The sequence below is a fragment of the Galleria mellonella genome, unplaced genomic scaffold (genome assembly GCF_026898425.1).
Source record: "Galleria mellonella isolate WM207_F2 unplaced genomic scaffold, CSIRO_AGI_GalMel_v1 utg64, whole genome shotgun sequence".
Classification (NCBI taxonomy): domain Eukaryota; kingdom Metazoa; phylum Arthropoda; class Insecta; order Lepidoptera; family Pyralidae; genus Galleria; species Galleria mellonella.
In genome coordinates, this window is record NW_026442133.1 from 927 (window position 1) to 24,310 (window position 23,384).

Consider the following 23,384-nt stretch of genomic DNA (forward strand, 5'->3'; position numbering starts at 1 on the left):
TCTATCGCCCATAATACTCTTCATGCGTTACCATTCATTCATTCAATTTTGTTTTCGATTAAAGTATTCTTTTCTGTTTGTTCAATTCCATTATACCAATCGGTTTTAAAACCGATTAGCTGGATCGTCTCACACATACCAGTGCGGCTCATATGGCCTTTTCACTCCCTCTTTTCCTGCAAATCGATTCACTGTGTCACCGTTGCAACGGGTTACTTGTTGAACCAGTAATATTATAAGCGTAGACGGTTATCACATACGTGAGACTATTATATGCACATTACATGATATTTGTATTTAGTAATATGTATCTACTATGTATTTAAGTGTATGTATTTATTTATGTAATATTGAAAGTCATTAAATAATTTTCGGTTTATGCACATGTCTTCACGAAGCACTTTTATATTAGTTAATGATGTACTTCTATCATGTTTGTTTCCGTAAAATTGGCTCACTGATCTATATTTGTAAAACACTGTGTCTTGGTAGTAGCTTATGGACTGCCGCGATACAGATTCGCCAAGTGTGGGGTCCACGTATGTACTCATGTTGTATATATCTTGTGTTTAATAAATAAAAAATACATTTAGTTGAGTTATTAAAACAACCTGATTTTAATCGGATTGAATAGTGTAACTGCAATATAAAAATTAACCAATTAAATTTTGAGTGAATGTTCATTAGTAAAATCAACTAAGGACTATAAAGAACTAGTTTTTAACCAACTTCATCAACGTGATCAGGATATATAAATAGAAAGGGATATAATTAGCCTGTGTGATTGGCTAAGCCATTCAAGTGACAAAAGGTAACAAACAAACAACCATATTTCTAATATTAGTAAGGATAGTGGTCAGGAACTCGTTCTTAGTACGATCTTTAAATACATACGAACTTTTTTAAATCCTAAGTAGACCCCTGTCATTATATTATTTATTTAATACTTTATTGTATACATAATTATACATAAAAAATATGACAGAGCGAAAGGCGTAAGAGTACCAAGGCGAGCTTGACTCTAAAAAGTTCTCTTCCAGCAAATCCATATTCCTACACTTATCCCAGTTGTTATTTGGAATCGGTGTAATATATTTTCTCTTCCTTCCTTCTTTATTCAAAATCATTTCCACATTAATTCCCATTCTGTCCCTATCATCTTTTACACAATCCATCCATATTTTTTTAGTTCTTTCCTCTGTTCTTACAGCCATCTATTCTAAATGGACCCCTGTGCATCAGAAAGGTTATCTTAAAAGTCATGCTCTCAGTACCCACTTAATGATGAAGCCCAAATTCTTTACCCATATAATTACCTAATCGACTGCAAACCTTGGAATATGCGAGCGTACACCAAAAGCGCAAACGCAAGTGCTTGGGAATCAAACCTAGTACATTGGCAAAAAAATGGACCCCTGTGGTTATGCAAAAAAATAAAAGATACACATTACTTCCGAACTGATCAACATTTGTAAGTACAACTGTGATATAGAACAAATAAATTATGTATTTTGTTTTATGGTTTGCGGTACAGTATTTAAGGCATCCCGCCCTCGCTATTGTACGAGTATACGGTTGACGGAATGCCTATACAAGAGAGTACTTGGTGGGCGCAATTTAGACGCAATATTTGAGAGGAGCATTAGGAAGGTAAATGAACGGCCGGATACTGCAACAAATGAGTATGCTGTATTTAGATTTCGTTTATTACTGTAATATAAATATATTCGCAATTACTGATATCTGGCAGCGGCTTGTTTTTGGCAGTGGTTGCGCCATCCATACCACGCCATGAAATGGTGACGCTTGTATATCTTCTTGCGCATTTAGAGGCAACCGTGATATCGTCGGTCAAGAGTTCTGAAAAAGAATAAAGTTTTTAATTTTGTTTTCCTGTTTATAAATGTAATGGAAAACTTATAAATATACGTAATAAAAGATTTTTTTATTACTTAGCTAATTTTAGAGTCAAATTTGTATTTTTAAATGTTTCATTGTCAAATTTAAACATTGTTTTTACAGCAACGATTAATTACGACTTTCACGGAAACCATTCTAATTTTAAATTTATTTAAAACACGATGAAATCAAAAAAGGAATGCTTTTAATATAAATTGTCAATAAATTGATATAAAAAGAAATCCTTATGTAACATGGAAAAGATAATGGATAAGTTAGGGGAGAATGTCTAAAACTAGGTTATTAAATAGTTACTTACGTTTTTCCTATAGGTCAAAAGCGATTCTGACGTTTGAAGTACATTTTTTATAGAACAAAAATTTTTAATATAGATAAATTGACTTACGGGAACAAGTAATGTTGCATCCTTTTCCAGGCTTAGTAGTATTATTGCACCAGTATTTGTCATTGATCTGGAATAAACCATAATCTCTAGATCCGTTTTTATTCGGCTTGCCGACTATATCCGTTCTGCGACCGCTCTCATTCTCAACAAGGCACACCCCTAAATGGGAAGATAATACTGGTAAATACATTAAGATTCAATGGAGTCGATTCTGAAGCGTAATTTCTCTAAATGTATCTCTAAAATTAAAATTTCAATTGGATATCAGAGCGACATCTTTATTCTAATGACCAATATGAACTATAGTTTTAATAGATTTAAGTCTTTACTATAAATTTAGTTTATGATGATCTGTTAAACGATCTTTTCACAAAACTGATAGTTTTAATTAATCTATTAGGCTAGAGATAGGTTCAGAAAAATGGCGTCTCAAAATCGACTCTAATTATTTCAATTGTTTTTATTATTTTTAGAAATACAAGCGAGCTCACAGTCTATCTGATAGGAAGTGGAACTTCGCTCATAAACACTTGAAACACAGAAGTTTTCTTTAAAAAATGTATTATTAATAATTTGATAATACATTTTTTAAAAGAAAACCCATATTAAAATACAAGACCAAACCTTACAATAGTTTCGAGATAATCACATTGAAAATTAATAATTTTCATTCTATTTTTATTTTTTATAAAACTTCAAAAATACAAAAAACTTCAAAATGACGGCGCACATGGTGGAAAGTGCTGGCCGTCCTAATACATGATATTTCACGTTTAAAAAATATAGGTTATAATATTTTCATTGCATTATAAAATCTACAAACGCTGCGAGAAAAACCTACATATGTATTTATTTCGTGGTCACAGCTTATCGCTACAAAATTTTGTGATAAAGCTTGCGGCTACACAAAATTCATCAAGAAGTTCATTAGCACATTTGCCATTCCGTATAGGTGCCTAATAAAAATAAAAGATTTCATATTAACAGTACAATTTATTTTACTCACGACTACGCAAATGATAACCTCTTAACACTTTTATTATCCCAGAAATTGACCTCCAGAATAAAACATTTCCAATCCGCCATTAAACTTGATAATGAAGTCAAACAAACAAAATCTAGGTAATAAGGAAGTCCGCGGCTTTGATCGCGCGGGAATCCATTATCCCGACAGGGTCTCTATTGCATCTTTCAAGAAAAAAAATAAAATTACATTTTCTTTCTCACTTAATCTTTATTTTTAATTTTTCAATTTTACTGTCATATCTTAAAATCATTAATCTAAATTTATAATGTAGTTGGTATATATAAATAATATATCTAATAAATAATCTCTATCTAATAAATATATTATTATTATATTATTTATATGTTATAATATTTAATTTAGCTGTTTATGTATTAGTATTGATGTTGTTCCTACAGCACTCGCATACTTTTGTTGCTCACTATAGGTATACATATGCTTTCATTGGTCTCTTACAGAGGTAAGACCATTCTTGTTCACAATATTTGTAATTGTCTTATCTATGTAATTTATAAGTGCAATAAAGAATGTAAAGAATTTTCAACCTTTTAAAAAAGGTACATAGATAGTAAATATATAAATCAACATAAAAATTGCATTAAAATAATTGACTTTTAATACTTTACTATACAGTAAACTCTTAAATTATATGATAAAGGAGTTCTTAAGAAATGAGTATAATGGCGGTCTTATCCTGTAAAAGGGATTTCATCTAGTTAATTCTGAATGCCTGAAAGGAATGGTTTTGCATTGACAATTTGACGAAGATAAGAAAATATTTATTTTTTTCTTTATTAATCTTTATCTTTATCCCTGATAATATACATATTCTTTATTGCACTAAAACATACAGTAACAACAATAAGGTAATAAACTTTGTTAGCACTTACCCCTAATAGAGATTTCTTCCAGTCAACCTAACACAGTGGCATAGGAAGTAGTGAGTGGGCAGTAATAGTGCAAAACAGAAATTAAAATAAATATTTACATAAATTATATATATATATATATATATATATATATATATATATATATATATATATATATATATATATATATAATGAATATAAACCTACATAAATAAGAATATATATAATGATGACAGTCTTTTAATCATTTTTTATATTTAAACAAAATTAGAAAAATAGAATGATTTTAATCTTTTTTGGAAGGAACTACTAGACGGGCTATTCTAAATACTCACGGGAAGTTTATTCCACAACTGTACAGCACGATATGCAAATAAATTATCCATAAAATGGGTTTACAGCCAGGAAGCTTCAGTACCCTGGATTGGTTCAGACCAAGACGTCTAGGTCTGGAAGGAGGAGGTAACAATTGGAACCGGAAACAAAGGTAGAAAGGAGAGTTGGGATCATTAAGGACATTATATAGGACCGCTAGGACATGCGTCTCATGACGCTGTCTGATTGGGAGCCACTTTAAACGAGTGCGGTATTTTTTTTTATAGGTGGTAATTGTATGGTAACGGTAACTCCGTCTGCACTAACGGGATACGTTGGCGGAGCACCAGTGAAGGGTGATAGATGAGAATGTAAACAGGCCAGTTAGCCCATCATGATAAATTAATCGAGAATTAACCATGATAGTTTCCAGGAGGAACCGCGAGGAGGTCGACCTGGTTGGGTATATTGCTGGCAATGGGATTCTCAGTTTCCATTACTAACAATCCCTTTCCCCCCCGAGTGCAGTATTCCGAGATAGACATTAATAATGTTATAAATGTGAAGGTGAATTTGATTATATGTTGTTTGTTAACTCTTAACACCTTTACGGCTTAACCAATCATAAAATCTAAATTTATAAATATAATTTATATATATAATAAATATAATACGTTTATACTAAGTATAAACGTATTATATATTTTGAATATATTTTATGCAATTTAAATAAAATTCATCCCCATCGTGCATCCGATCAAACTGTTTATAATTACTCCGCTCCATACAAAGGTTGCCTGGAAGAGATCGCTTTTAGGGATAAGATCGTCCATTGTTTTCTCACTGTGATCATTCCTTATCATTGTTTGTATTCATAATAAGTTTACTATTGTAATCGTTTGGCGGCAACAATAAGGAATATCTATCTATTAGCATCTATTTATATACGATGGAGAAAGATATAGACTACTATTCATACTTAATCAATCAACATATTTCTATCACGCGGCGTGAATTTACTGGGTACAGAGGAATAACACCTGAGTCCTCAGGAGTGGCAACGCATGGGGTGTATCATGGGCGAAACAGTATACTCTGTTATGTCCATGGTACTGCTCATGTCTATAGGCGACGGTTACCACTTTACATCAAGTGGGCCGTCAGCTTGTTTGCCATTCTAACTTGTATAAAAAAAAAGAAAAAACGCGGTCGAAGTAGCGAGTATAAACTAGCAATGACATAATAAAGCGATAGGCATACTTGATACTCACAGTCTCTCATCTTGGCCTCATCAAATCCTTGACTCTAAGTGCTTGGACCAGTCCGCATCTCGTAAAAGTCTTCGCATCAACCTGTGATGCCAGCGAAAAAGCGATAAAAACAATAAATATTATTGTTTTCATTTCTTTATATAAATGCTTTTACCGATAAACCCAAGTAACTCGTCCAAATAACAACACCAGAATGTTTTTAAGAACATATTTAATTCGCTTATATACTATTGCGTATTTGATTCATATTGTTTACAACTTTAATAAATTCATAAGGGATTCCCGAACTGATATGGTGGGTTCAAATGGGCACGCCTGATTTGTCTGGTCAAATCATACAATGGTAAGAAAAACCAGTACATATAATTGAAGAATCATAGGTATACAGTTGCAAAGTATGATAATGTAAATGAAATAAACATTTTTTAAATACTTCATGAAATACTAGCATAAATAGCAGCTTTAGTCACATACATGAGTTAATATAAGCCTATAGTTAAGATGTCTATCTGAGATATATCCGTACCTATAAATCATCACACATCATATAATATAGTATAATTGAGTAACATACATCTTATTTATTGATACTTTATTGTACACACAGATAATATATAAAAAAATATGACAGAGGTAAGCAAATACTCAAATGTAAGCTTAACTCTAAAATTTTTCTCTTCCAGCAAACCCTAAGTTTTTTTTTTTTTATACAACTTAGAATGGCAAACAAGCTGACGGCCCACCTGATAGAAAGTGGTAACCGTCGCCTATAGACATGAGCAGTACCATGGACATAACAGAATATACTGTTTTGCCCATGATACCCCCATGCGTTGTCATTCCTGAGGACTCAGGTATTATTCCTCCGTACCCAGTAAATTCACGCCATATCCCACCCTTCAAACCGAAACACAGCCATGCAAACACAGCTGCTTCACGGTTGAAACACGAATGGGCCAGAGGTACCCAAGCAATCGACTTTTGTACAAAGTCTCCCTCTGGTAAAGGAAGAAAGTGGAAAGGAGCATTAATGTGTTAAGAAAATTTGTCATTTATTAGTTGGAAGTAAGACAAACTATCGACCTGTTTTAGAACCATCTAAATCCATGAACCTAAACACACGGAAATATTCTTTTTTTTCTAGGAAAGAAATACAAACGAGCATGTGACAGCCAACTGATATTAAGAACACCAGATATGTTACCAATACCAATATAAGTTCTCTTCTTAGTTCTTCGTGTCTAATTTATTTGAAAATGCCACTGCAGGTAATTCGTTTCGCATTTTTATGGCCTGTAACAGGAAATGTCGCGTAAAACGCACCGTAGTGGACCCGCCATTCGTCAACGTGGTGTTGGTAGAATTTTAATTTGAGTGGGATAGGACGACAGTGTTTCAGAGGGCACGTAACGCCACCATCCTTCAGAGACCTTCATGCATAATTAAGAAGACGTAGAAACTCTTGAGAGCAATATCCAAGCGCGAGTTATATTAGTACGATAATGGAAATTAGTTGCTGGTATATTACTCGAAGCCGTGTGGTCCGGGCATAGAATAGGCCATCCCTTCCTATCCCGTGGGTGTCTTAAGAGGCGACTAACGAAAGGCAAGGGATGGGCAGTAGCGTACCTCTTAAAACATCTCCAAAGCCTAACTGCGGTTACCAATCCGCCTGCCAAGCGTGGCAACTACTTGCAAAAAAAATCTATCAGACATTTAAAGATTAACTGTAAGGAATCCCTTTTATGGAATAAGTCCGCCATTATACTCATTCTTTTCTTAAGAGCTCTGTATCCTATAATTTAAAACTTTACTGTACAATAAAGTGTTACTAACAAACAAGCAAAAAAATCTGTAAAATATGCAAATACTTAACATAATGTCTCCTAGGGTAGATAAAGAATTAAGATAATCGAGTAAAGCTAGGTTATCAAGGATTCGAAATGCTTTGGATGCGAGGAAATGAAAGAAACTGTTACTGAAAGGCTCTGGCCTAATAATGAGAGCAGTACTTCATAAGGGCCTTAAAGAAGATAATTTTTACCTTTGTAAAAGGCTAGCAATGTATTGGTGAATCCGCTGTTGCCATTAGTGCCCATGGGTTATGGTAAATAATTGTCATCAGGTGAACCCCATGCTTGTCTGTCGACCTTTCACATAAAAAAATCTTTGCAGGGTTTAAGATGGTAAGCTTGTTGGAAATAAATATATGTAGATCCTTAATTATAAAACGCGTTTTAGGCGACTTCGGAAAAGAGCAGTTTCTCAATTTACCTGGACAGTTGGTTAGTTAATATTTTGCATAATAATCTACTTTTGTTGTGACTACTAAAGCTATAATATCATATACATATACACTATGAGACTTATTCATATTTGTCAAGCGATCTAACTCGGAAAAATGTGTAAACACCGCCTGGTTATTTTTTTTAATGGATGATAATGGAATGATGACTCCGCCTGTGCTATCGGTATACACTAGCAGGGCACCCGTGAGAGATGATTGGTGAAGATGAATAGGCAGGTCAGTTAGCCCATCGTGACGAATTCATCGATAAATTAGTTACGATGGTTTCCAGGGGGAACCACGTGGAGGTCGACCTGGTATGGTATATTGATAGCAATGAGGACTAACCTCCCCATTACCAACAATCCCTTCCCCCACCGCCTGGTTATTGAACTGCAATAGATACCTATAGGTCGATGTACTATAGTATAATTGTGTATACAATAATATTACTATTTAGCTATTTTACAGCTAACCTTAAAAAGAGGTCATTCTCAAATTCTACTAGTGTATATTTCAAGATATCGTCGCCATATCTATACCGATTTTGATAATTCTTTTCCATTGAAATTACATGCCACAGAACAGGAACAATAGTGATAATATTATGGGACACCATACTCTGTGAAGCTACAGTGCAGGATTTGTCTATATATGATGATTGCCTTATTTCTACCAATTCAAATACATTAAAAATTAAACACAAAATTATTTGTATTAAGAATTTTATTTAATCCATAAACGGAAAATAAAGTAATTCTCATCAATTACTTTAGAATATAGAAATAATAAGTAGAAGTATATAATATAAAAATGAACACTAAAAATGTGCGTAATAGGTAGGCAGGTTTGTCCTTACCTACTTATCTTAGTGTACCTACATATACAAATTTAATAAATAGTATATTCACTTTTACCTAAGAAATATAGTTAATAATCTTTTTCAGACATACGTATAATTAAAGTAATAACGAAAAATATTTGAGGTAAATAAATATTTTTTTTAGTTTTCAATTACTTCGAATTTCTATCGTAGATTCTTTCTAATTTTAAACATTAAATCGCAGGTGTGTAAACACAATTTATATATTATGTAAATTTTATGACACATGAAAAGTTGTGATTGGTTATTATTCTAATAACATGCTACAATGTAATATATGTAATTTTGAGATGTGTCAGTTTAGTCCATAGACTGTACTTAAGTTTTAGTAACAAATATAATTGGGATAAATTAATAAAAAAAGTAGGTAATTCTATGTATATATATATATATATATATATATATATATATATATATATATATATATATATATATATATATATATATATATATATATATATATATATATATATATATATATATATATATATATGCATCTCTTTTTATTTTTATTATTAATATGTATATAACTTCTAGGGATTAACATTTGCTGATGTCTGGCAGTGGCTTATTTTGGCAGTGGTTGCGCCATCCATACCACGCCATAAAATTATGACGCTTGTATACCTTCTTGGCGCATTTAGAGGCAACTGTTATATCGTCGGTCAAGAGTTCTGCAAACAAAAATATATATATATATTCTTTATTGCACAAAAACATACAGTAACAACAATAAGTTAATAACAATGTTAGCAAAGGCGAACTTATCTCTAAAAGAGATTTCTTCCAGTCAACCTAACGCAGTGGCATAGGAAGTAGTGAGTGGGCAGTAGTAGTGCAAGACAGAAATTTAAATAAATATTTACATAAATTATAAATAATATATATATATACACACATACATTCACATATATACATACATACACATACACATATATATACATATACACATACATATACATATACACACATACATACACACGTTAAATACAACATATAAATATCAGATACAAGAGAACACGATGATGACAGTCTTCTAATCATTTTTATATTTAAATTAAATTGGAAAGATAAAATGATTTTAATCTTTTTTGAAGGAACTGCTAGACGGGCTATTCTGAATATTCACGGGAAGTTTATTCCACAGCTGTACAGCACGATATGCAAATGAGTTACCCATAAAATGGGTTTTACAGCTGGGAAGCTTCAGTACCCTGGACTGGTTCAGACAAAGACGTCTAGGTCTGGAAGGAGGAGGTAATAATTGGAACCGGGAATTATTAGGAAATTATTTTATTACATTTTACTACTTAGTTTAAGAAAAATATAAATCCCCTAAATAAGTAACAAACAAACCTATACATGGATACGTTTTTTATTGACAAACATGCATGCATATTAGTAGATCATGCTCGGGCTTTAATGACAATATTTAATGCAAACAAGCTGACGGCCCACCTGATGGAAAGTGGTAACCGTCGCCTATAGACATGAGCAGTACCATGGACATAACAGAGTATACTGTTTCACCCATGATACCCCCATGCGTTGCCATTCCTGAGGACTCAAATGTGATTCCTCTGTACCCTGTAAAATCACGCCATATCCCACCCTTCAAACCGAAATACAGCCATGCAAACACAACTGCTTTACGGTTGAAACACAAATGGGACAGAGGTACCCAAGCAATCGACTTTTGTACAAAGCCTCTCTCTAGTATATAACATATATAAAAAAGTAACTATTGAGTTGCTTTCGAGCTCTTCTCAGCAGATAACTACTTTCCGAACCCTGCAGTGAATTTAATAAGAAAAATTACAAAGAATTTTTATATAGTTTTCGCATTAATTCTGTAGTTAATGTAAAATAGACTCAAACAGAAGTTTGTATTGCATTATCTTATTAATAGTAAGTTTCAATAACAATAATTTATCTAACTATACCAAAATACATTACTTGCGACTACATACACTCGTAACTACCATCTCTGAACTAGACGGTTATCCATATTTTAAAACCAACATATTGAGAACGTAAACTATGAACGTAAACTATTAAAGGGGAAATATATTTATAATGCTACTACTTTAAAAAAAATAACTTACGGGAACAGGTAATATTACAATCCTTGCCAGCTTTAGAGGTGTTGCTGCACCAGTACTTGTCATTTATCTGGAATAAACCATAGTCCCTGGATCCGTTCTTATTCGGCTTGCCGACTATATCCGTTCTGCCACGGCTCTCGTTCTCAACGAGGCACACCCCTAAAAGGGAAATAATAGCTTAGCTCTAGCATTATATTATCTGTGCCTATAATTGTTGACAATTCTCTGAAGTACACTCGACTTAAAAGTCTCTACTGTTAATTTTATTAGTAAAATATTTCTTGCAATTTTTTGACTAATTTAATTGCTAAATAATAACTAATTTTTAAATTAACCAGCGTCCATCTTCATCCCATATGTATGCCATATTCGTGAACTTTCTTTGAGCAATTAAATCGTCAAAAAGTAGCAAATATACTTTCGCATTTATTTTGGTCTTTTTTTCGCATTTATTTGGCTACTTTTTATTTTGGTCTATCAATATTATACCAGTCATGCAGATAAAATAGCCGTTGAAACTAGTGTAAATAAAAAAAAAAAGTTATACTTACAGTCTCTCAATTTTGCCTCATCAAAACCTTGGCGTCTAAGTGCTTGAACCAATTCGCATCTTGTAAATGTCTTCGCATCAATCTGTGACACCATCACGAGTGCAACAAGGACAGCTAATATTAGTTTTTCCATTTTTAAAAATTTATTTTTTCTTATGCTCAAGTGGTCAGTATAAATACTAAAACCTGAATGATTTAAAGAGGGAACCGTGCACTTATATATAACTCGTTTAGCCTCTTATAAGTACAATGGCACCACGGGATTCCCTGACTGATACGGGACAAGTAGGTACATTCTTTGTTTGGTTATCCTAATAAAATTGATGAAATCATACAAAGCAAAAGTTTCACGAGGAAAATCGCTTTAACATTAAATACTAGACATTTACCGCGGCTTTGTCTGCATGAATCAGTATAAATAATATCCTATGTGTTAAATTAGGATACGACCCACTCGTGTATCAAATTTCATTCAAAATTGTTGAGCCGTTTACGATATTAAGTAACAGACATATAAACATCTTTACAAACTTTCAAATTTATAATATTAATAGTATGATAGTGTTAAATATTGAATTAATATTGTTATAAAAAATAAATAAATAAAAAACAGGATATCCTGTGGACTAGGATATATGACTGGGAGAGAATTACCAGAAGGAGACTTTGTACAAAAGTCGATTGCTTGGGTACCTCTGTCCCTTTCGTGTTTCAACCGTGAAGCAGCTGTTTGCATGGTTGTGTTTCGGTTTGCAGGGTGGGATATGGCGTGAATTTACTGGGTACAGAGGAATAACACCTGACTCCTCAGGAATGGTAACGCATGGGAAGTATCATGGGCGAAACAATATACTCTGTTATGTACATGGTACTGCTCATGTCTATAGGCGACGGTTACCACTTTCCGTCAGATGGGCCATCAGCTTGTTTGCCATTCTAAGTTGTATAAAAAAGAATGCTTTTAGCATTAGGTCCGCCATATACTCATATATGTACTAATGAATAAATAAATAAATATGCTGTATTATAGGAAAACAAGCAACAAATAACTGGAAGACACTAACGAAAACACCCAAACACGTGACAGTTTAGAAAAGTTCATTGCCTAAATTGGCTCGACCGAGTATCGAACCCGGGTCCTCATTGATCAATGTAACTACCATTATACATGTGATACCTCTACTACCAAGAGTTTTTAAATTTGTTTATTTGAAAACCTCTGATGTTATTTTAGACAGCTACGTCCGGAATAACGACAGAGACAGGCAAACTGCTTAGTACCGGGGGGAAAAGGGATTGTTAGTAATGGAGACTGAGAATCCCATTGCTAGCAATATACCCAACCAGGTCGACCTCCTCGCGGTTCTCCCTGGAAACTATCATGGTTAATTCCTGATGAAATTATCATGATGGGCTAACTGGCCTGTTTTCGTTCTCATCTATCACCCTTCACTGGTGCTCCGCCAGCGTATACCGTTAGCGCAGGCGGGGTTACCATACTATTTTCACCCATAAAAAAAAAAAATAAGTACCTCTTTAAAACTGTAAATACTATGTTTGTAACGATGGATGTATGTTTGTTACTCTTTCACGCAAAAACAAAACGGATTTAAATGAAAGTTGGTACACGTGTAGATTATATATCCTAGCTTAACACTTTGGGAAAAGGGATGGTTAATAATGAAGTCTAACAGCTCAATTGCTAGCAATATACCATATCAGGTCGACCTCCGCGCGGTTCTCCCTGCTAACTGTTGTGGTTAATTATTATTGAATTCATCACGACGGGTCAACTGCCCTGTTTTCCTCCTCACCTATCATCTTTCGCTGGTCCCCCACCAGCGTATACCGATAGCGCAGGCGGGGTTACCACTTCTTTTTAACCCATTAAAAAAACCTTGCACTTATAGTACTTCATGTAATGACTAACACGTGTGAAACCGCGAGATACAATTAGTTTGTAATATATTCTAACGTAACTCTAATAGTCGTATCAGCGCCGATATCGGTCATATTACTTCATAATCACTGTCGATGACTTGATGACATACTTTGATTAATACGCTGGTACCACTGAATGATGATAAGAGATGACAAGCTAATAAACTAAGAATTAACTATGACAGTTTCCAGGAGGCACCATATGGAGGCCGAATATTAGGGATATTTTTTTTATATTATTTTAATATATTATGTAATGTTGCATGTATATATTTTTGACAAAAGGGATTGTTAGTAGTAAAGTTTAACAACTTCATTGCTAGCAATACATTCAATGCAATGCAGTCAGGGTCGAACTGGGTCGGAAAAGCCCTGGTGGTTGACCATAAGGCGGGGCCTGAGACTAGATGATAGTAATTGCACCAGTTGGTAGCGGCACCACAAGCCCTAAGCCAGGCCCGTGGAGTACCCAGGCAGGCTGGGGCACAACTAAAAAATGGCACATCGACTATATGGCCAGTCCGACGCTAAATACAGTGGTTGTTGTTCAATTGGTCTATATGGGCCAATTGACCTGTCTTCATCTTCACCTGTCATCCTTCACTGAAACCCTGTTTGCGCTATCGGTATACACTAGCTTACTATTCCATCTTCACCTATTGAAATAAAATGCCATCAATTAATGTAGGATAAATTATCTGCATTACAGACTAGGTGAAGTCCCATTCGCAAATTGTTTTTACTGATAATGCAATGACCCGTTAAAAGTTGTGCGATATTTAGAGTAAAAATAATTTTAGAACAAGTCGTTATGATACAAGTGACCTTTAATTAATGAGACTTTATAAAAATAAAAGTGAATCGCTAAATATGTTGCTAAGCGCAAAACTTGGGAACGATTGGATCAATATAGCTAACGTCATTTTTTACATTAATTCGTCGAAATTTGATGAAACGATTTATACCGAGAAAAATTGTTTGAAAAAACCTAAAAGCCTCATTTTTTCTATACAAACGCTTCATAGCAGCTAATTTTTTTTTTTACTACGATGTTGGTAAACATGTATACAGCCCGTGTGATGGTAAACGGTCACTGTAGCCTGCCAGCATGTGGGCGCGAGTAACGTGCATTGTCAGCCCTAAAATTCAAACATTTCAATAATGTTAACAATACGACGTGTATTGGATCAGCTACTTTGTTTGTTAAATATAAATATTAATTTATAATGAAACTAACAGACGGACTTATCCCTTGAAGGATTTCTTCCAGTCAACATTGAGAATTTTTTTTTTTTTTAAGCAAACAAGCTGACGGCCCACCTAATGGAAAGTGGTAACCGTCGCCTATAGACATGAGCAATACCATGGACATAACAGAGTATACTGTTTCGCTCATGATACCCCCCATGCGTTACCATTTCTGAGGACTCAGGTGTTATTCCTCTGTATCCTGTAAAAACACGCCATATCCCACCCTTCAAATCGAAACACAGCCATGCAAACACAACTGCTTCACGGTTGAAACACGAATAGGAAATATTCATACATTATTTTTATTGTGCTGGAATTGAACTCACGACTATTTGAAAGGTGAGGGCTTCATCACCAAGGTCATTCAATTATTGAATTATGCTTATTCATATATAGGCTGTCATATTTAATAAAATCATTTGAATAAAATGTTCATAACACATTAATATAGCTGATCACAATAATATTCATACCACAATTCAATATTAGAACAAAGCAAGGCTTTATGACAACATCGTGAACGTTATGAATAAATAAGTATTAAATAGGTTCAGTGCTGCCCCTCTGTTATGTAGGGTAATATAACAGATTGCGATGTTTCTAGGTCGACATGGGGTGATCGACGAAAATTATTATCGTATATGAATCAAAATATATTGAGTAATCGGAACTGTCCATATAATTTGTAACGTTCGATACAATCGACAAATAAATTAAACAATCGTACGGACTACACTTTTGTGATAAAAAATTTGGATTTTTTTTTTTTTTTACTGATGAGACAATTTACGATCAGCAAAGGAATCTATCATGCTGCCTGGCTAGATATGTGGGATCATTAGTTCATTTTATAAATGTGTATAAAATATGTATGGTATTTTTGTAGAAATCTATAATTTTTCTGAAAATAATGTATGTATGGCTTATATTACTTACTGATAATATTTCCTTTCTATGGTGAAACAATTCTCAGGCGATTTAAATTTATTTATTTAACTATTTAATTTATTTAATTATTTAACCAACACAAAAAACAAAGCTACAAAAAATCAAGTCTTTCCTCTTTATAATATAGATGAAACAAAGAAACCGCATGCAGTAGGTATACGGTGAATTCCCTATTTCCTATTTATGCGTAACGGTTACTACGACTCTTTGCGCAATTAGATATGCAAAAATCTTTTGTATGTATTGAATACCAACTAACCTATTTCATAATAATTATTAGATATCTAAATCATTGAGTTACAAAAAAATCAAGATTCATTCAGACGATTCTTTTAAAAAATACACTTAATATTGTCATTTTAAAAAATGTAAAACTTAAAACGAAAAATTAATAGTCATAGAAGAAAACTTGAGTACAATAGAATAAATAATATGCATTTTATTTCATTTCTTTTTTATTTATGTATTTAGTGTCTAACTTGCGCCATCTACCTTTCTCTCTGTACTTAACTACTACTTTATGCCAGGTCACAGATAATATAATACTATACTAGTAGCCAGTTATCTGTAAAAAGATTGCTTTTAGCAATAAGACCGCCTTTTGTATATGCACATACTGCATATCCTGTGTAAATACTCCTTGTATATATCTTTTTGTACGCAATAGTTTATTATTATACTTACCTTAAACAAAAGACTATCTAAAAAAGTACATTCATACAAAATTTATAAGAACACTTTTGTGCGCTCAACTATAACGTCACCAGAGGGCCTACCATGAAATATTTTCCGAAATTTCGGGGACGAATGAAACAGAAATTTGATGTTAAAATTACATAATACATGCCGTTTAAAATTATTAAAAATGGTAAAATATCATTCCTTTAGACTATTAGGATAGGATTTATGATGAACGAAATGTTAAGCTCCATTTACTGGGTTGATTTTGGTGGGAACAAAAACACGAAATTTCGGAATTTCATTCCATGGTAGACGTGATATGTGAATAGTTCAGTACCGTTTTTAGTCCCTTCGAATATCTAATGCAGGGGTGGCCGACTTGACTAGACCCAAGATCTACTGTTTACTAAAGAAACGCTGTGCGATCTACCATTCACATACTTCTTGAAATCTCAAATGAAACAACATTGTTCTGTACACAATTACGTAGTATTGTAGTATATTTTATTTTATTAAGAGGGAAAATATAAAACTGAATATTATTCTTAGTAACTACATACTTATTTATATTAGTGTGAGCATTGCGTCTGCGCAATTCCTTCCGTTAGATTAGTAAAATATTATATTTTTTGCCTTGCCACGATCGGCTGGAATAGTCGCGAACGACCAGTTGGCCACCTCTGATCTAGTTTTTTTTTTTTTTTATATATATATTGGTTTTTAGTGGATTTCTGAAGTAGAAAAAGTAATGAAATGGACCACTTCCAGGTAACGTATCACTATTAAGAATACATCAGATTTTAAGTTAAATCTTCAAGAATACAACTGTGGAAACCGCATCCGATTTCATGCAGTAGTTTCTGTGTGATCTTAGAACATACCTATAGATAGAAAGACGAAAAAATATTGGTGTCGCTTCTAATGGTATTATTAAATAAAAAAAAAACCCTCTCATTTATTTTTATTAAATATGTACAGAGATCGGCCAGTTACAATTTTTTATATTAGTAAGACGATTTAGGTACGCATTAGTTATTTGATCGCTATTACCAAATGCAACTGCAGTTTATTTATCATATTACTTTTTTTAAAACACAAAGCGAAAACGAGCATGCGGTTCACCTGATGGTAAGTGACAACACTAAGGGCATTGCAGGTGTGCTGCCGGCCTTTTAAAAAGGAATAAACTCTTTTCTTGAAGGTTATGACGTCGTATCGGTTCAGAATTACTTGTGATAAATAAAACATCATATAATGTTAGAAAACATTATTTATTGTAATTCAATCACATTACTGCGTGATCTACTTGCCTTGATGCCTTACCTTAGTTTAACAATAAGATGCACTTAATATAACACCTATCGTAAAGTTTCCAAGTTATTTACATTAACATAAAAACTTTAAATCTCTCATAAACCTATTTTAGCTAACAGAATGGTTTCGTCTCTATTTTTACCCTATTAGAAAAGGGGGAAAGGGATTGTTAGTAATGGAGACTAAGAATCCCATTGCTAGCAATATACCCAACCAGCTTGACCTCCTCGCGGTTCCCCCTGGAAACTATCATGGTTAATTCCTGATTAATTCATCATGATGGGCTAACTGGCCTGTTTTTCTCATCAATCACCCTTCACTGGTGCTCCGCCAGCGTATCCCGTTAGCGCAGGCGGGGTTACCATTCCATTTTCACCCATAAAAAACCCTATTAGAAAGAGTGTGACAAAACAGTGCAATAGTTAAAATAGGCTTTAGTTTTTATGAATAAAGGGGTAAAATTTTACACATTATCAATGTGTGTTGCATTAGTTATATAATTGTAAAACAATACACAATTCTACAAGTAATTATTGTATATAAGTCACGCGTCGTTACCGCGAACATGAGAAAAACACGTAGCGGAATGGTGCTATCTCATTCTATCTGATGCGTACAATATCAAAACCGTATCTATCGATTAATAAGTCTAGGGGGCAGGACTATTGTTACATTTCGTGTACAATGAGATTTCACAATGTACGGTTGCGTAGTTTATTTTCAATACTCTTCTCCACTTCCATCACTTTCTTCAATATTGCATCGTCAATTGACTTTAACTGAAAAAGACGAAATAAAATTAATGTTCATTCACCGGTTTATTTCATTTAATGTTAACTTTTTTAAAAATAATTATTGAATATCGAATTTGTACTGCAAGTGAATCACAGTCATAGAACTGTGTGCTAAAGAAAATTTGCAGGTTTTATTACTTCACTTTATTATTTTATAACAAGAACTTTTTATTCTTAAATAGACGATAAAAATTACATCCTTAGTTTTTTTTTTTAAAGAATAGACACTTTTAATTTCATTACATATATATAGAAGTCACCTACCTCGTTGGTAAATGAGTTCTTCAAATTAACCAGTTGTTCCATTCCACTGGCTTTCTCCTGCTCGTATTTAGTGGTTAATTCCTTTATCTCCTCTGTACGCTGAAGCGCTTTCTTACATCGCTCGCGACACTTTCTATCCTTATCTTCGGCGTCACGAAGCGCGCTATAAGTTGACAAAGAAAGAGTAGTATTTACCTCATACTAAAAGACCATCCGGTACTTACTTTATTTATATATAGTGTTTTTTTTTTTAATTGATGATAATGGCATGGTAACCCCACCCGCGCTGTCGGTATACACCGGCGAGGCACCAGTGAAGGATGATAGGTGAGGATAAAGCAGGTCAGTTAGCCCATCGTGACGAATTCAACAAGAATTGTTCACGATGGTTTCCAGGGGGAACCATGTGGAGTTTAGTGTTTGGCACAAATGCCAAAAGCAGAAATAATATATTCCATGAGCAAATGTATATATTAACATTCTAGCTACAGCTTTTATTGGAGTAAAACAAAACCAACAAATTAATAGTATAAAGCTCAAATTCCATCATATACATAGATAGTTCTTTAGACAAATTAATAAAAAAAATCGAAACAGGTCAACTGTATGACTGACCTATCTGTTGTTATATATACTCTCATACATCCAATGTAAAGTTTTAAAAAACTTAATAACATGGCAACTACCTCATTATTCCTTATAAAAAAGGTAGCCTCACCTTTGTGCTAATGTCTTCTCCTGTTGCCTTTTGAGCTGACTCTCTTGCCTCTTCTTGCTAGCCTCCTCCCGTGCACTCTTCAATTCTACAAGCTGCACTTGCAATTCTATTAATTCTGTATTCAGTACATCTATTTCTCCTTCTTTACTGTCGAAATCTAGGTCGCCCGATTCATAGTCTCTGTAACAAATTTCGTTTTAGGTAAGTTTTATTCATTCTTGTCTTCATTCATGGAAATATAAACTTGTTTTAACTAGTTTTTGAAAATGGTGATAAAAAAACTTTTTTATGTAATAATTTACTATATTTTTAGTTTAAATTTAGAACTATTTATGGTACTTTCTAGTACTACACTAAATTTTTTCATTTGTATCTATAATATTAGAAACTCATACTGTTTACCGATTGAATAGTATAAAGTAACATTTTCAAGTTAATTTTTTACTAACATTTGGGGAGGTAAATAGAAAATGGTAAACTTCACCCCTCCCACCTACATACTTTGTCATTTCTGACAACTATAATACTATTTTATGTCTAATATAGCACTGGATTTATACCATTCAGACTGAAACAATATATCCATTATTTCTTCATGTCACAAATATACAAAGTTGCTAATCCCTACACAAATTTGAACACCTGGCAATTTTAGTTTAAGATAAAACTTACTTCAAACTCTCAGACAACTTCATAATCTCATGTAAGAGATTATTAGCCGTGTCCAGATTAGGTTTTATTGTCTGCAAATTTTTCAAGCTATTCTCCTTCTGCATTAATGTCGCTCTAAGAGAATTCAACTTCTCCTCTGCTTCTTGGACATTCTGTGCAGCTTGTTCCGCCTGCGCCTTTATATCTTCCGCGTCGTATACCCTGAGAGCCTTTTTACGATCTACTTCCATCATTAAGGCATCCCTCTGACTTCTCTTTTGTTCAAGCAATACCTCTATTTTGTGATTCTCTTTTAGAACTTCCTCTAATTCTTGTTTCTCCTCTTCGTGTAATTCTGTCTCTTGTCGTAACTCCTCTTCATATTGTTTTATGTCATAATCCAACTAGAAATATCATAACAAATTATACATATATGTATTCAGATGATTATTATGCTAAAAAAATTGTGAATTAAATTATGACAAAATTAATATGAAACTAAAGAAACAAATTGTTTTAGGATTGGCAAAGATGCACACAATAAATATCCCTTTTGAGTCATATATATTTTATATGATTTTAAATGTATATTTATTATGTGCATTTATTGATTGTTGTGCGTTAATTTATTGTGTGTGCATATTTAATATTTTCATTTGTAAAATTATTAGTATAATAATTAATATGTTATTTGTTTCACCTTTTCGAGCCTCTCAGAGCGCTTCCCTTTCTCTTCAGCTTGCTCATTAAGCATCTCAAGTAGTCTGTTTTTCTTATTCTCTAATTCTTTAACCTGGAACATTCAAACATAAAATTTTATGTTTGTTATATATTAAATAAGAAATAACACAAATTAATCATGGCTTTTTTTATGCTGAATGGCGTATTACAACTGATCACAGCTTATTTGTTAGTACCCTACATAATAATAGCTTTTTTCTTTCTTTCTTTCTTTCTTTATTCTTTATTGTACACAAAAGGTTATTGAAATGTAAAAACAAACATAATAATGCACAAGACAAGCTTATCTGCAATAGAGATTTCTTCCAGCAAACCCAATATGAGAAAACTGACAGTTCATTAGTAGTTACAGTCATACATTTATTATTTTAAAACGTGAGTGGGTAAATTAATCTTGCTATGATAATAAAAGTAGGAATTTAGACTAATTAATAGATGACGTACAAAAGTCGATTGCTTAGGTACCTTTTTCCCATTCGTGTTTCTACTGTGAAGCAGTTGTGTTTGCATGGCTGTGTTTCGATTTGAAGGGTGGGATATGGCGTGAATTTACTGGGTATAAAGGAATAACACCTGAGTCCTCAGGAATGGCAACGCATGGGGGATATCATGAGTGAAACAGTATACTCTGTTATGTCCATGGTACTGCTCATGTCTATAGGTGACAGTTGCCACTTTCCATCAGGTGGACCGTCAGCTTGTTTGCCATTCTAAGTTGTATAAAAAAAACTGCTTTAAAAACCATATTATACCTGTTCAGTTTTAGCAAACAGTAGTTCCTCCTGTGGAGCAATGTCCCTTAGCCTCTCCTCATTGAAGACCATCAAATTGAACATTAACAACAGTATTGAATTTGACGTGATCATAGTGGGTTGCAGGAAGTGTGTTAATGTGATGTTGACATTCATTTGTGGAAGCACTGCTACAAAATGATTGATAACACGAGTCATGTTGATGATTGGCAACAGATCCCAGTAGTAGATTGTGTGTTCATTGCGACTCTCTTCAGGCGGTGGCTGTTAAATACAAACAACATAGTATAAAATCAAATAGACTAGAATTTTTAAAAGAATTGTTCTATCACTGAAACAGAACATGTTCCCAAAAAATATTTTAACCTATATACCTATCATACTGAGACTGGCAATGCCATCATAAAAATGAGACAAAAAAATAATTACACAAATGTGCACATTTTGTAAATGTGTAATGTGTAACAGATCTAAATTTATACAGAAACAAAGCTGCAAAAATTACATTATTAAATTTATAGATAGTCAGGACTTTATATAGATTAAATTAGATATTTTATCTATAATTTCTTGTAGAAATTATTTCTAATGGTTCTACAATATGACATTTTTGTACAGCTTAATTATATGAAAAATACACAATTTACTTACTCTAACAAACTACATTATTTAGTTTAATTAATCTAACTTAAAATTTAAAAATAATAAGAATTTATTTTCTTCATACTCCTGCCTAGTCAATGTTAGGCTTAATCTGTCCTTTAATTATTTGTATTTATAAGAAGTGTATACTTATATATATTACTACAGCATTACTGCTGTAATATTTTGGAAGAAATAAAAAATATCTATTTATAATAATTGTTTAACAAGTTGACAACTCAATTACCAAAGAACTCTGGACAGTTCTAATTAGTATAATACCAATACTGAAGTTCTCACCATCATTACAGCATCTCGATCAATGCCTAGTCTATCGAACACGAGAAAAAGTGCACCCATCAGTGCATGAGGCTTCTTGAGATCCGCTGCAGTTAACGGATAGTTGGGGAAGCCATCATTCCAATTACTAATTAGATTATCAACCGTAAACGGCACGGCTGCACCTGAAGACGTGTAATAAAATTTATGAATATATGTAAACAATAAGTATCATAGCAATAAATATCAAAAGAAAAACATGAAAAAAGACTGTAGAAAGCTTACTTCTTTCCATATTTATATTTATCGCTAAACTAAGTAAATATTAAATAGTTGGAAGTCAAAATAATTTTCTCTCACATACACTATCACACTGAAAGCTAAATAAACTGAAAACTCGTACACATATAGGCTCAATAATCCTTTTAGACTATCAACGTGAAATAAATAAATCAAAAATTATATTTTAATACGGTTGAAATTAAAAGAGAACGAGTATGTTAAAATTTACAATTTTTTTATTTTTATCAGCTTCAAATTTTTTAAACTTTTAACGGATGTAATGTAGAATGAATAGGGTTACCAGTGTATTTTGTAGATGTTGGATACACTTTTTTTTTTTTCTACTGCTTAACTTAAATTAGATATATTTTCAGGAAGGATTAAAAAATAAATTAAAAGAACCGGAATGATGGATTGGAATTTATAGAATTATAGTTCCACGATTAATTTAACAAAGAAATCGAACATAATAGACAGAGAAATTTAGTAACTTGCAACCTCTTCGGTGACGTA

The 23,384-nt window shown here is 33.0% G+C and overlaps 2 protein-coding genes and 1 pseudogene across 2 annotated transcripts; all 3 read right to left on the reverse strand.

Annotated features, from left to right (window-relative positions):
- Nucleotides 1–1,693: 1,693 nt before the first annotated feature.
- LOC128201864 (lysozyme-like) lies at nucleotides 1,694–6,003 on the reverse strand (annotated as a pseudogene).
- A 3,446-nt stretch (nucleotides 6,004–9,449) lies between these two features.
- On the reverse strand, nucleotides 9,450–11,819 carry LOC128201901 (lysozyme). Its single transcript, XM_052900269.1, has 3 exons — nucleotides 11,614–11,819; nucleotides 11,063–11,221; nucleotides 9,450–9,631 (listed from the first exon to the last, which is right to left on the reverse strand). Exons 1-3 carry the CDS (start codon nucleotides 11,744–11,746, stop codon nucleotides 9,498–9,500), a joined length of 426 nt encoding a protein of 141 aa, XP_052756229.1. The 5' UTR covers nucleotides 11,747–11,819; the 3' UTR covers nucleotides 9,450–9,497.
- Nucleotides 11,820–18,225: 6,406 nt separating this feature from the next.
- On the reverse strand, nucleotides 18,226–23,149 carry LOC113520013 (golgin subfamily A member 6-like protein 24). Its single transcript, XM_052900268.1, has 8 exons — nucleotides 22,875–23,149; nucleotides 22,611–22,774; nucleotides 21,669–21,932; nucleotides 20,876–20,968; nucleotides 20,197–20,579; nucleotides 19,525–19,704; nucleotides 18,807–18,969; nucleotides 18,226–18,527 (listed from the first exon to the last, which is right to left on the reverse strand). The coding sequence occupies exons 1-8, from the start codon at nucleotides 22,882–22,884 to the stop codon at nucleotides 18,441–18,443; spliced, it is 1,344 nt and encodes a 447-aa protein (XP_052756228.1). The 5' UTR covers nucleotides 22,885–23,149; the 3' UTR covers nucleotides 18,226–18,440.
- Nucleotides 23,150–23,384: the final 235 nt, after the last annotated feature.